Source organism: Aythya fuligula, chromosome 25 (genome assembly GCF_009819795.1).
Source record: "Aythya fuligula isolate bAytFul2 chromosome 25, bAytFul2.pri, whole genome shotgun sequence".
In the NCBI taxonomy this organism is placed as follows: Eukaryota; Metazoa; Chordata; class Aves; order Anseriformes; family Anatidae; genus Aythya; species Aythya fuligula.
The window spans coordinates 2811811-2826335 of record NC_045583.1 but is presented as its reverse complement, the minus strand read 5'-3'; the positions used below and the strand labels follow the sequence as shown (position 1 = coordinate 2826335).

The 14525-nt window shown below is 61.7% G+C and overlaps 1 protein-coding gene across 1 annotated transcript; it reads right to left on the bottom strand.

Moving 5' to 3' along the window:
* Positions 1-922: 922 nt before the first annotated feature.
* SYT2 (synaptotagmin 2) lies at positions 923-8016 on the bottom strand. Its single transcript, XM_032203281.1, has 8 exons — positions 7823-8016; positions 7573-7742; positions 6500-6616; positions 6157-6324; positions 5864-6031; positions 5377-5494; positions 4763-4896; positions 923-4252 (listed from the first exon to the last, which is right to left on the bottom strand). Exons 1-8 carry the CDS (start codon positions 7986-7988, stop codon positions 4046-4048), a joined length of 1248 nt encoding a protein of 415 aa, XP_032059172.1. The 5' UTR covers positions 7989-8016; the 3' UTR covers positions 923-4045.
* Between the last annotated feature and the right edge of the window lie 6509 nt (positions 8017-14525).

Below are 14525 nucleotides of genomic sequence, written 5' to 3'. Positions count from 1 at the left end.
AGTGCACTGAGGAGGTGGCGAATAGGATACCTTGCATTCTGCGCCTGGGACAGAGTGCAAAGAAAGCAGTTTTTAAAACTGATCCCTATTTGAACCATTTGCCAGACGTGGTCTCCATTGGAGAACACGAAGCTTTTTTTTTCTAAGCAATTGCTTGGGGTGAATTCATTTTTATTGCTTGGGGTGAACCCGCCTGTTGTGGCTGCAAGTTTGATGATGGCTCTTTGTAAATAAACTCCTTGGAGAAAGCAGGACTAGCTTACGAGATGGGGAGAGAATGTATTTTTATGCAACTTTGAGTGGCCTTCCAAACCCTGAGATGAATGATTTGTTTTACTGGTTGTTGTTATATAGTATTATAAGTATTATGTGTTTGAAAGTTTGGGAATAATATTCACATCTATGATGCTTGTAAACACAACAGTATTTATAAATGAATAAAATAAGAGTTGATAAAATAGAAGTTCTGACTTCGCCTCCGTCTTTCTGAAGCAGGGGGAAGCTGCTGCAAGCAGGTTAGCAAAACGTCTCCTTTTTCTCCAAGTGCCCGTAGCACGGCAGCATCCACCTGCTCTAAAAGCAGAAACGCTCTGCAGGCACAGCACAGGGCATGGTCTATGGATGTGGTCAGTGCAGCCCGAGCTCTGCCCCTCGGGGTTTTGTGTGCCCAGCACCCCTGTGAGGCAGGGCAGGAGCTGGTGGCCGGCACGTGCCATAGGGATGGGATGGGAGGTGCTGGGGCGAGGAGTTTGGTGGGGAGCCGCTCGGTGCCCAGCGTGGGGCTGGGATGGGGGCTGGCACCAAGGCCCGGGACATCCCTGCCGTGTCCAAGCACCCCTCGCGCCCCTGCTCCCTCCCTCGTGGCCATGGGGCCTGCCCCCTCCCCGAGCACCCAGCAGCCAAACCAGCAGGGACGCGGGGCTCCTTTCAGCTCGTTTCTTTAATAAGGAGACAGATGTCATTACAAAATAACCATTTAACGATCAGAGACGGAAACGACAGAGTCCACACGAGAGGAAGGGGCTTTAAAAGCAGCTTCCTGCCGGAGCCGAGCGCTGCAGAGGCCAGGACGGGCGCAGGGGCCGGGGGCCGGGGGTCTTCCTTCGCTGCAGGAAGCCACGAGACCCTGAGACTCCCAAAGGTGCTGCTTTTTCCTCCCGGCGCTGGGGGAAAAAGGGCGAAGAGCCGAGCTTGATGCATGGACTCGCTCCCTTTCCCCTGGGAGGCTGAAGCTGGTGTCCCCAGGCACGGCGGGGCTCGCACCGCAGGGGAGGCGAGGAGAGGACGGGGCAGCTTCCCCCAGCAGCGAGCGCGCCGGTGCCTTGCGGCCGGCAGCCCCCAGCACGTTGCAGATCCCCCCAGCTGCTCACGAGAGCCCTTCCACCACCAGATCTCACTTGTCCCAACCTTTCTGCTGCAGAAATGCCACCGCGGGGAAGTCCCCGGTGCCGCTGCCCCAGTGCGACGGCCGCGGCCACCAAGCCGGCGGCTGGCACGGCTCATCCTGGCACCCCGGCTCCGCCGCCGAGCCCCACGAAACGAGGGGGCCGTGGACACACGGGGATAAAAGGGGGGGGCACGGCTCACCGGCGGACCCATCCTCCTGGGGCCCCGGCACGCCGTGGTCTAATATGGCTTCTAAAGTTGCTCTGACGGTGAGATGCACCAACGCGACACAGGACGCCGAAGCCACGATGTTGCCGCTACCCGGCCATGGTATAAACGCGACGAGACACAGGAACAAGACACACATGGAAGTCACGGCTGCGTCGGTGACGGCTCACCCTCCGCTGGCTGGACTGGCTTGGCATGCTTTGCTTCTTGGCGTATTTTCTTCTTTTGCATGATTTAAGTCATTATTTTTAGAGACGGGGAGGGGGGGGATAACCGGGGTGGTGGAGAGCTCTCAGGCAATGAGTTTGGTTCGTCGCCGACTCCGCCTCGCGGGTCGGGCACGGAGGCGCCGTCGGCGCGGGGCAGAGCGTGCAGCTCGGCTGGGAGCATGCTGCTGGTTACAGGGGGCTGCAGCGCATGCACTGCTCATGGTATATACAGCTATGTCTCCATACAGTTAACTACACACGGCTACGGGGGGAGAGGGGGGGGTCAGAGGCAGCGCAGATGGCTTTAAATATGTTGGTTGGTTTCCCCTTTTTTTATTAAAATTAAAAATCAAAATAAATCAGGTATTAAAGTCACCGTTCCCCCCCCACACCCTCCCGAGGCTTAAAGAGTCCGAATGGAAACCTGCAGGCAGCAGGCGAGGTGCGGCGGGACTGGGGGTGCCGGGTGCATGTAGGGGGGTGCAGGGGTGGGCGTGGGGGTGTGTACATGTGAGTACAGGTGTGTACGTGTGTGTACATGTGTGTATGTGTGTGTACATGTGTGTACATGTGTGTCTGTGTGTGCGCAGGCATGTGCGCTCCTCCGCCCGCTTCCCAAGGAAGACTCCGGGGCCGTGCCCCCCCACGGCAGGGTTTGGGTGCTCCTGCCAATTCCTTGACTCTTTCATCTTTACAAACACAAGGTAACCCCCCCACGGTGCCCAGCCAGACTCCGATGTTTGGGAGATCCCTGATGCTGTCCCCAGGCCCCACGCCACCTGCCCCACGCTCCTGTTCATTAAACCCCCTGCGTCTCCTCCCTCCAGCTACACGACCCACACGGCACCTTGTTGACCTGAACCCCCCCCAAGCAGCATCCCCAACGCCAGGGGCATCCCCACTGCGCTCCTTTTCTCCTCCTCGCAGAGCATGCAGCACCCTTTGCTGCTTGACTCCGCTTGTTGAGGACTTTCTCCCCATCGCCACCTTCTCCATGACCTCGAGGACCAGCGGGCACAAGGCAGCGCTGGCCTGGAGCAGCCAGGATGAAGGCAAAGGAAACCGAGCAGAGCAGCAAGCACGAGGCTGCCGGGGAGTCAGAGGTGGTGCGGGGACGCCCCGTGCTCCAGTACAGACTGGGCTGAACTGGGCAGGGCTGCCCAGCCGCAGGGAATGGAGTTGGCCTTCCAGCTCACACTGCCCGAGGGGAGAGGGATTTGGGGGCAGGGGGTACAGCAGCCCGTGAGGCCCGGGGGTCTGCAGCCCCTCCTTGGCCATGGGCTGGCTCTCACCCTCCCCACTGATGGTGGGACGCAGCAGTGGGGCTGGAGCTCCCCATAACCCCCCCGAGGGCCGTGCTGGGTGCCCACGGCAGGGCTCAGCCCCAGGGACACACGGGGGCCTCGAGGATGGCACCAGGCACTGCCCCGGGGCTGCCTGCCCGCCCAGCCCTGGGGACCTCTCCGTGTCACCCACCGCTGCCGCTGCCCAGCCCCTGCTGCCTCCCCGACAAAAAGCTGTCTGCAGCTACCTGCGCCCATCCCGCGGGGTCTGGCCACCACACCGAGGGCTCAGCACCAACCACAATGCCTTCTGCAGCACAAGACCCCCCCCAAACCTCTCCCCAGAAGAAGCCAAACCTGGAGCCGGCCGCAGGCAGCCCAAAACCACGTCTCTCACCCTTCCCAACTGGGAGGGCTGGGGGGAAGCAGAGCGGGTGCGGGGATGCCCCCAGGCCTCCTGCAGAAGGTCTTCTCCACCGTGTTGGTGCCCATGCAGGTGTCCACGTCCCAGGCAAGCACAGTGAGCCCGGTCACCTTGCGTTCTCAGGCTCTGGTGGCACCTCCATGCACAGATGCTCGCCGGCTCCCAACTGGGCCCACTGGAAGGACGGAGGCAGCGATGCTCCCAGGCCCGGGGAGCCCCAGGCCTGGCGGTGGCTTCAGGCCATGAAGGGATGGAAGTTGAATGTGATGGGGCATGCGGCCGAGGGGAGCGATGCTGGAGAATGAAAAGAACCATCCGTCTTCAACCTCTTCCCCTGGAAGCTATTGGGACAGTCTGGAAACCCTTCCACAGCCGTCAAAGGGTATTTCAGCTTAAAACAGAACCAAAAAAAATAAATAAATAAAACAAACCAAAGGGTGCGTAACTGAGGTATCAGTAGCTCTGGGTTGCTTCGACTGTCCACAGGCCCACGCCACGCTGGCCAGCAGATCTTCCTATTTGTTTTTCCCGAGAGCTGCATCTACTTCTTCCTCTGGCTTCAGCGAGTGCCACTGGGCGATGGGCCGCCGGGGGTTGGCCAGCATGTCGGACCAGTGCCGCAGCTCCGTGCCGGTGGAGTTGCAGCCCGTGAAGATCTTGCCGATGGCTTCATTCTTCCCCAGCTTGTCGTAGTCCAGCACCGTGATCACCACCTGCACTTTCTGGAGGAGGAAGCCTTCTTTAGAGGGGCTGAACAGGCGGCCTGCTTTGGGGCAGGGTCCCCTCCGTGCCCGTTCCTTCCTCCGTTTCCTTCCCCGAGAAGCCCAGGGTTGTGGGGCTGTGGTGGGGCCCAGCTCGTCCCCACATGGCCGCCTGGGCACGTCGAGGCACCGAGGGCTGCTGCAGGCTGCGGAGCTCGATGGGGCTGCACAAAGGGGCTGGGACTGGACATGGAGGGGCAGAAGGCACCTCCCGATGGTCCAGGACACCCCTGGGACCACTGAGGGCTCCCTGCCCTACCTGGGGTGAGCACTACAGGGCCGGGAGCAGAGGAAAGCCCAGTTCCTGCCGTGAGATAGGTTTGGGGTCGCATCTCCCATGGGTGATGCCCAACATGGGCAGCTGCACCAGGAGCTCATCAGGAGCCACTGGGACATGGCCTGGGACAGCGTGAGACCTCTGCTGGCACCACCACCCTGCCCACGTGCCCCCGAGGATGTCAGCGTACGAACCTGTATCTGCTCAAAGGGGATCTCGAAGCTGAAGGACTCATTGAAGTAGGGGTTTAAGGTCTTCTTCTTGACTGTGGTCTTCTTCTTCTTCAACCTCTTTCCATTCTGCAGCAGGTGAATCTTCACGTAGGGATCTGGGGGAGAAGGGGGAGCAGGAGATTGCAGTGCCCAGGGACACCATCGGCCTGGCCCTGGGACAGGTCCCAGCCCAGCACGGGGGGCAAGGAGCCCAACACAGCTCAAGGTGCTCCCAGGCTCGTGGATGGAGGCCAAAGCCGAAACACTCCAAAACTGTTGGATTTTCAAGGATTTTCCTGATTTTCAGGAGCCACTGGGAAGGGACAGAGCTCTTCTGCCTCCTGTGGGTCTCCTTGCAGGAGGGCTGGGGCTGGTGCGGGGAGACCTGCAGATGTTGTCTCACCCCCTTTCTGCAGGAGCAGGGCCAGGAGCGGATGGCAGAGGGGTGATTTCACCACTCAGGACACCCCAAGGAACCAAGCCCAGGATGTCAGGGCCGGGGGGGGTCTCATCTCCCCTCACCTCCAGCCAAGTCTTGGGCACAGGAGGTGCCGGGTGCTGGAGGAGCTGCCCCAGCCCTGCCCGGCCGATCTCACCTGAGAGGCCCCCCACGTCCATCTTCTTCAGGTTCTTGGCCTCCAGGATGCAGACAGTGAGCTTCCCGGCCGTCGGCACGTACCGCAGGGAGATGCAGATATCGCCCAGCTTCTCTGGCTGCCAAGTGGGGCAGGGGGCAGAGAATCAGAGCCTCCCCAGGGCGCTGTATCGCAGTGCTGGGACGTGGTCCCAGCTTCATTCCCCCCAAACCCCACTCAGCAATCGGTGCAGGCACAACCTGGCACCCCACACACGAGGGTTTGATCACTGGGGTGGGGGACAGGCCAGTCCCAGCACAGCACCCAGATACTTACAATCCTCATTTTTATTACAGAAAGGCTTCTGCACAGGGCAAGAAGGGGGTCGGATCCTGCCCAGCACTCATGCACAGCACTGAGATGGGGCCATGCAGCGATGTCTGGGAAGCAGAGCTCATCCCATGGCCAGAGCCACCCCACACCTCGACCTTGTAGGGCCCCCTCTCACCTCCTCCTTCTCGCCGCTCTGCAGGTCCCGCCACTCCTCGATGGGCTGCCCCAGGTCCACCGTGTTCATGGGCACCTTCACCTCACCGATGATGTCGTGCTTGGAGAAGCGATCAAAGTCGTAGATGGCCATCACCAGCGTCTTCCCACCCAGTTCTTGGTAGGGGACCTGCGGGGAAAGGGCCACCGGGTGGCAAGGGGCTCCAGCAGGGCCAAACCACGAGGCCAGGACACAGCAGGGGGAAGGATGGGAGCGGGAGACGAGGTCCCGTGGTGGGGTGGGCTGGGGCTCACCTTGAAGGTGAAGGTCTCGTTGAAGGCGGGGTTGAGCGTCTTCTTCTGCACCTTGGTCTCGTACTTCTTCTTCTTGTCGGGGAGCAGGAACACCTTGACGTAGGGGTCCGAGGTGCCGCCCATGTCCAGGGCTGGCAGCTCAGCGGCTTGGAGGATCCCCACGGTCAGCTGGAGGGGAGAGAGGCAGCTTCAGCTGCAGACAGCACCATGGGCTCCTCTCCAGCACCCAGCTCCCCAGCTCCATCCCACACCACCCAGCTCCCCCAGTGGGATTGATTCCTCCTCTCCAAATGCCCTCCCTGGGCAAATCCCCACCCCTGCAGCTCCACAGCCCCTTCCTCGCCTGGTTCGCCTGGAAATCGTAGTCCAGCGAGAACTGCAGCTTGCCCAGGTTCTCCGGCTCCTTCTCCTCCTCTTCGCCTTCCCCCTCCGTCAGGCCCGTCTCTGCGTCGTCATCATCCTGAGGGTCCTGCGGCAGCAGCCGAGGTGCCCGGCTCAGCTGGGGGGTCCCGGCCCCACATCCCCATCCCCACACGGGCACCTCCAGCACCCCGACCCCTGGGCATCACAAGGGGATGGGGACAGAAGGCACCGGCAGGGCAGCCCAGGGGACACCAGCTCTGCTCAGGGCTGGTCTTAGTGGGATGGAGGCAGGAGGGGCTGGGGGCTGCCCGGGGCACAGGGACTTGGGGCCAGCTCCAGCCAAAGGAGGTAGCGTGCAAACCACCCCGCAGGTGGGTGTGGGGATCCTCTGCCTCCAGCCCATGCTTGGGAGCACTACAGAGGGTTAGCAGGGCCATTTCTAGGGATTATGGTGTTAATATAAGAGAGGACCTAGTTCTCCTACGTCTAAGGCAAAGCCAGCTTTCTCCCCTGCCTCTCCACACCATAGCCCCCCAGCACCTCTCTGCTGTGCCTGCGGGTCCCCAGTCCCACCCTGGACGCAGCTGATGGAGAAGGCAGGCTCGGGGTGGCACCTACCGTGGAGGATGTCCCCGGACACAGAGGGAGCACGGGGTCAGGACGGCGACAGCACCAGGAGGGAAGAGATCAACATTACGGACAGCACCGCGGTGGGACCCAGGCTGCGGCAGGGAGCTGGGGTCTTGTATGGCCCCACTGAACCCCTGGGGACCCCAACCCTCCCCAAGCATTTGGGAATTTCACCCCGTGGACCCCCAGATGCATTGCTGCTCATCCCTCCAGCCCTGTGGGCATGCCTGCAGTGCCCACGTGTCTCTCGGCAGTAGGAACAGATGCCCAAAATCTGCCATCCCCAGATGGTCCCGGCTGTGCCCTGGTACCAGCACCAGCCTTCCGAGCTTTTTGGGGACCCCAAACCAGTGGGGTTCTTGGGCTCCCCCCCTGCTACGGGCACAACCTGGGAGGTGACTGAGCTCTCCCGAAGGCCGTCACCTGGTTGCCCGACTTCATGTCCTTCATGTTCATGGCGTTCTTCATGCCTTTGCCCTTCTCCTTCTTGTTCTTCTTCTTCTTGCAGCAGCACTTCTTGCAGATGCAGAAGCAGCAGGTGAGGATGAGGAGGCCGGCCACCACGGCGATGGCGATGAGGGCCCAGGGCGGCACTGCGGGAACGTGCGGGGCCGCGGTCAGCCCGTGGTGGGCCAAGGGGAAGGGGGTCCCGGGAGAGGAGGCAGCTACTCACGGGGGATCTTGTTGAGCTCGTTCATGAACTTATCCCTCAGCTTGGCGAACATGTCCTCCTTGCTCTCGCCCGGCCCCGCCGCCTCGGTGGAGTTCTCCATGGTGGCCATGGGCACGGTGGTGGCCGCGGCCTCCGGGGCCATCATGGACGCCTGCTTGAACGTCATGGTGGGACGGGGAACCTGCAACACAGCGTGGCCGTGGTGGGCCCTGCTGCCCTTGGCTGCCTCCCCGAGCAGCACTGGGGACATCCACAGCTGCAGCAGGGCCATGATGGCGAGCTTCATCCTCTGTGTGAGGGCTGTGGAGCCCAGAGGTTATGTTTAATGGGAAGGTCCAGACCCCAGGAAGGTCCAGACCCCAGGGCCCCCTCACAAGCCATGGAAGCCCATTGAGTCTCCTGGCCCTTGACACCTCCGAAGCCTCCACGAACGTCCCCCAGGACCACAGTGGTGCTGGAGCCAGCCAGCAGGGCCACGGAGGCACTCCCAGCCCAAACGGGGCCAGCTCACCACATGCATCCCCATTTTTCACCCACCTCCCCAACGTCCCTGCCCCAGTCCCTACAAGGGACTTGGTGGCTTCATGCCAGGGCCTGTGGGGGGCTGCTCCCTGCCCACGTTACAGCACCCAGAGCCCAGAGCCTTTCCTGTGCCCCTTCTTGCCGAAGCCCCTTGCCTGGAGCCTTGTCCCCAGCGCTGGCTGCTGCCCCCTCTTCCCCCTGCAGCTGGAGCTGAAACAGAGAGTTCTTGCCTCAAAATGTTGGCCAGAGAGACCTGGGGGCTTCCCTGCCCCAGCCTGGCAGCAGCTCCCACTGCCACCTGGCTGAATCCAGCACCACGTCAGCCAGCTGCCTCCCATCCTGCTGCCCTGACTGAGGACCACCACCGAGGCAGCTCCCCAAAAACCGCTGAAACAGCCCAAATTCATCACCTCCCTCCCTGCTGCAGCCAGCGCCAAGGTCACTGCCGATCACAGCTTCACCACATGAACACTTTATAGAAAAAAACACAAAAACTGAAGGCAGGGCTGAGGTTTCCAGGCTGCTGATGCCTCCTGGGGGAACTAAACCCCAGACTTGCATGGGGAGGGTGGTCACCAGCCCTGGGAGCTGAGCGGGGCTGGCACCAGCCCTGCCTGCAGTGAGCCCTGCCTGCAATGAGCCCTGCCTGCAGTGAGCCCTGCCTGCAGCCCCAAGCCCTGCCTGCAGCCTCCCAGTGCTGGGCTGAGCTCGTGGCTGCACCAGGAGCTGCCCGGGACCACCAGCTCCCTCTCAGCCCTCATCCCTTCCAGCAGCATCATTTCGGTGTGGATGCAGTTCTCTCTCCTGAGGGGGTCCCGAGCCCAGCCAGGTGCCCCCCCTGGCAGCAGCACCGGCTGCTGGCTCCCTGCAGGATGACTTTTCTCCCCCAAACTGCTGATGAGCGCGTTTCTGCCCATCTGTTACGGATATCGCAGAAACTGTGTCAGCAAGGTAACGAAATGGGGCCACGCAGCCCTTCCCTGGCGGCAGCCGTCAGCCACCTCCAGCCTGTCCATCCGTCTGTCCGTCTGTCCGTCCTGCAGAGCTGCCCAGCCCCCGGGCGATGCCGCAGCCCTGGGGCACTGCAGCAAACTGCCAGAGAGCTGAGCAAGAGGAGGAGGAGGAGAAGGAGGAGAAGGAGGAGGCTCCGTGCAGGGATGCTCCCAGCAGCTGCTCCCAGCCCCTCGCCCATGGGTCTGCTCCAGGAATTCCCAAATTGAGGGCTGCTACCCCAATATCCAGACCCTGCAGACAAGTGATTACGGGACTCATCAGTTCTTTTCTTTCCCCAGCTTTCTAAAGAGCTCCTCATCCTCCTGATGCCCCAAAATCTCGTTAAAAGCAGACAGCAAAATAAGCGAACCCCGGGTTATTAATCTGCAACTTGTCCAGGACACAGAGGGGACAGCGGGCTCTAAAATGGCATTTTGTGCATCTTCACATCCTCCCCTGCTGCCGGTGCAGGATTCACGCACACGTGAATCACAGGCTGCGAGCACAGCGCTGTCCTGGTGAGGACAGAGACGTGTCCTTGTCACACAGGGCACGAAGGCAGTGGGACGAGATCACCCAAGCCACCAACACCTTGGCACCTTCTAGGAGGTTCTTCCAAACCTCCAAACCCCACGAGGGTTTTCACTGGGGTTTGCCGAGGGAAGCGGAGCTGCCGGCGGAGATGCAGCCGGGTGAGCGAGGCGCGAGCATTTGGCAAGTTGGCCAAGTTCCAGCCTCATGCAGGAGAGGAGGAGTTTGTGCACCACTCGCCCAGCGGCCTGCCCTGCGTTTTGGTGCAAAATGTTGTGCGGGCATCACTGGAGGTCTGCAGCCACCCTGAGCCCCTGAAAACAGAAGTCCCAGGAAACAGGAGCAGCGAGACTTCAGCCTCTGCGTGCGTGTGTGTGCACAGAGTGGCGTGCAAATGCTTGTGCAATGTGCACACGTACAGGTACTTGGGTACAGGGTGTGCGTGCACACGTGTATGCGAGTGTTAGTGCGTGGGGTGTGCAAGCGCTTGTGCAGTGCCCAAATAAATGTGTGAGTGTGCACAGGGGGGTGCAAACGCTTGTGCAATGTGCATGTGTGAGCGTGTGTGTGCAGGATGTGTGAAGCTGTTTGTGCACAGGCAGGACACGTGTGTGCACGAGTGCTCCTGCACACGCATGGCCTCGTGTCCGTGTCCGTGTCCGTGTCGGGGTGCAGGTGTCTGTGCACGCACGCAGCACCCGCGGCTCTGCAGGTGCTTTTGTGCGCGGGTGTGCGGCTGCTTGCAGCTGTGTGTGTGCAGGCAGCCTGGGGATGAGCTTGCACACGCGTGTGTGTGTGTGTGTGTGTGTGTGTGTGTGTGTGCTGCTGGTGTCTGCGTGCCCGAGCGGTTGCATTTGCTGCGCGCTGCCGGAGACGTCACTGCGGGAGATGTCGATGGCGCGGCGAGGGAAACCCTCCCGGCAGCACCGGAGCCCCGGGCTCGTGACGCTGCAAAGCCAAAATGAGCGAGCGCAGCAAGCAGCTCCCCGCGGCTGGCTTTTTTTTTCTTTCTTTTTTTCTTTTTTTTTTGCCTTTTCTGTCCAGTTTTCCCCTCTGGTACAGGCACAGGGCAGCCAGCAGGATTTTTATTTAAGCTCTTCCAACCCTTCTCACGCCTCTAATTTGTATTTATTGAAGGAAAAAGCAGGTGAAAATGCTGGGCTGGGGAAACGCCGCTTTGGGGATTATTTCGGCTTCCTGGGACTCACTGCAGAGGCTGGTTTCAAGCAGGGTCGCTAATTAGCATTGCTAATTGCTCCCCAGGGTGTGCATTGAGCTGTCCCTGTCCCAGCCCCTGGTGCCCCTGCTCAGCTCCCACCAGTGCTGCTGGAGCTAAAAAGGGGGGAAACTGAGGCACAGGGGGGCTGGGGGAGGCTCCTGGTGCTGCCCCCCAAGGACACCTCGGTCTCCTCGAGCCCCACTGAGGGGGGCCACCCTGTGGCCCCAGGGGATGACAGCTTTCAGCATTTTCAGTGGTTAAAAATAATCGGCACTACCTTTTTACACTAGCAAAACCCAAGCTCTGCAAAGCAGAAAATTTGATATTCCACCCCAAAATTTCTGCAGAAACACCCACAAAGAAATCTAAGGCCAGCGTGAATGCACCTCCCCGGTTTGAAGGCTTCACCTCCCCAGTTTTAAGGCTTCACCCCTCCTCCTCGTGTCCCCTTGGTTTGGGTCCCAGGCGTGAGCCAGAGCCACCCCCGGGTGCCCCCAGGTCCCCCCCCGCCACCTCCCCGCGGTGTCCCCGGGCACGTCCCCTCGCCACCGCCCTGCAGTGCAGGTGCCAGCGGGGGGAAGGCACTGCAATGCAGCGCTGCAGGGCTTGGGTTTGTCGTTTTTTCTTTCTTTTGGAAGCCTTTTTTTTTTTTTTTTAATATATATCTATCATTTTCCTCCCTTTAGAATAATGAGGTGGCATCTGGTGTGGAGGGGGGGGGTGGAAGTGGCTCCCTTGTCCTTTCCCCTGCCCCGTCCCCTGCCCTGTCCCTGGGCAGGCAGGGGACAACCAGGCCCTCGTGCATCCCACAAACACCCAGTGCCACTCGTCCTTGTACCCAAACGTGGTTTTTTTTGTGTGGGTTTGTGTGGGGTTGGTCACAATCCTGCCCGTGCAGGGGTGCACAGATGAGCAGGGAGGGCTGCGCCCCCGGGAAATCCCCCCCGAGGGGCCAGCTGGATGAAGTGGTGGAGACAGCCACTGCGGCCACCTGGTTTGTACTCGTGTATTTTTTATAAAAGCATTTAAGCCCCGGGATTGTCCCCCTGCATGCTCAGGATCCCTCCCAGCACCAAACGCTGCACCCCGGGCTGCCCACACCAGCTGCGATGTGGCACGGGGACCGGCCCCGGGGAGCCATCCGGGGACACGCGGAGGGACCCGGCCTGACCTCGGCACGTCCCCAGCCACCAAGGAAGCCACACAAGCTCAGCAGTCCCCACGGCACAGCGAGGAGGGGGATTTTGGGGACCCTCCTGCCTTGGGGCAGCCCCACGCAGGCGGACGGGTGCAGCCGCTGCTGGGCAGGAGCGGTGCAGGGGGAGCGGGGTGAGGGCGGCCAAAACCTCTCCCTCCCAGCCCAGAGGAAACCCCCGCTGCCGGCCTCCTCCTCCCAGCTCCTCCACGGCACGGAGAAAGGCAGAAAGCAGCAGCTAATCAAGATTAATGAATCTGAGGCAGCAATTAGTGCCGGCATGCTTCGGTAGGCGGCTGCGGGAGCGTGGCACCACAATTTGTCGCTGGTTTTGGACACCGCGGGCATGGGGGCAGCCGGCCCCCAGCCCTCCCAGCACGGGGAGCAGGAGCCGTGCTGGCACCCAGCAGCTCCAGCTTGTCCCGAGGAGCCCCAAAAGTGGTGGGAGCTCGTTAGGTAACGAAGGGCTGCAGCCATCACGTGCCAGGAGCGTCCCTGCAGGGACGGAGCCGGGACAGCAGCCACACTGTCCTGCACCCGGGCTCTCCTCGCACCCACGTCCCTGCCCCACCACGCTCAGCAGCGCTGCTCTCCCCATGGTTCTGGGGACCCAGGCACCCCACAAAGCAGGGCAGGGCCCTGGAACAGCCCCAAAACCACAGCCGTGGGGCCCGGACCCGCTGCTCCCAGAGGGGATCCTGCAAAAAACCTGCTGCCGGAGCGGCTGCCGGAAAGGCTGCTGCTTTGCTAAGGGGCCTGCTCCGCTGTCACCGCGGCTGCATTATTTAAAGCAACCCCCCGAGATGTATGGCAGTTAAATACAGTCCTAAAGGTAGCCTTCATCCATCATTTGGGTACCAGATTAATGGCTCAGGATGTTCCCAGGCCAAAACAAACGGCTCCTGCTGCTGCCGGGCGCTGCTGCAGCTCCCTCGGTCCCGGCATGCGTGGTCGGAGCAGCTGAAGGTCAACGTCTGCAAAGGGCCGGGCGCCAGGAGCTGGGGAGGGGGCGAGCACATCCTGCGCCCCCAGCTCAGCCCCTAGACAAGTGGGGAAGGGGCTGGGGGCGTTTTGCAGGATGAGCCCCCCCCAGCAGCCTCCCCCCAGCCCAGGGGACCGAGCGAGCTCCTCGCCGTCACTGCTGCTCCCCCAGCCCCGTGCGCATGCTGGGGACGCGTCTGCGCACGGGCATCGGGGTGCCGAGCCCGGCAGCTCAGGGGTTGTCCTGTGAGTCCGAAATCAGGACAGCAACGAGGAGAAATGGGGGAAGAAGCGATGCAAAAATAAGCAGGGGAGTAAAAGCGAGCGGTGTCTGCGGGGTTCAGCAGAGAGGCTCAGCTCCACGGTGCTGCCCATGGGTGCCGCTCTCCCCAGGCCCGTTTGCCCTGCAGGAAGCAGGGGCCAGGCCCCAAATATCCCCATCCCCACCCCCGCGCCCAGCACGGGGCTGCAGCAGAAGGAGCCGGCCGGGCTGGAGCATGGGCTGGTGCCGGGGCTCCCCGGGGAGCAGGCGGCCGCGCTGCAGCAGCCGTTCCAGCGCGCTCGGCGAACGGGCAGCAAACGCCTTCCCCCACTCCCCCAGAAAGCACGCCGCGCTCATCAGTGCTACTGCGGCGCTTCGGAGACCCCACGGAAGGAAGATTCGTCGTTAATTAGCTGGGAAGCAAAGGAGAGAGCATTCCCAGGCACCTGCAGGGGCCAAGGTCCCCGGGGACACTGGGAGCAGCCCTCCTGGCGTGGTGGCACAAACACATCCCCGTGCCACGGAGAGGTTTCGGCACAGGCTGTAGGGCACCATGGTGCCTGCAGTCCCTGCAGATAGCAGGGTCCCTGAGCCCTGGGGACATCACCATCCACGAGGACCCCGAGCATCCCAGCTGCAGCCACCGAGCCCCAGCATGACGCCTCCTCCTGCAGCCTGCAGTGTTGCAGATCACAAAAAAATCCTTCCAAAACAAGGGGACGGGAGCTGCTGGTGCCCAGTGCTGTGTGCACCGCGCCAGTGCTGTGGTGGCTGCGCTAAATAGGGCAGCAGAAGGTGATGGGGCTGAGCAATCTGAGCCGCCCAGCTCCGGGGTGGCACCGCGAAGGCGCCGCGTGGCCGAATCCTGCGCAGCCGGGGCGGCATCGCCCTGCCGGCACAGCTCCCCGTGGCAGCAGCGGCCCCGAGGAGCTGCGGCGTCTCTTGATCGATAGGAAGAAAACCAGGATGCTCCTGGGGAGAGCCAGGAGCTGCTCTGGGA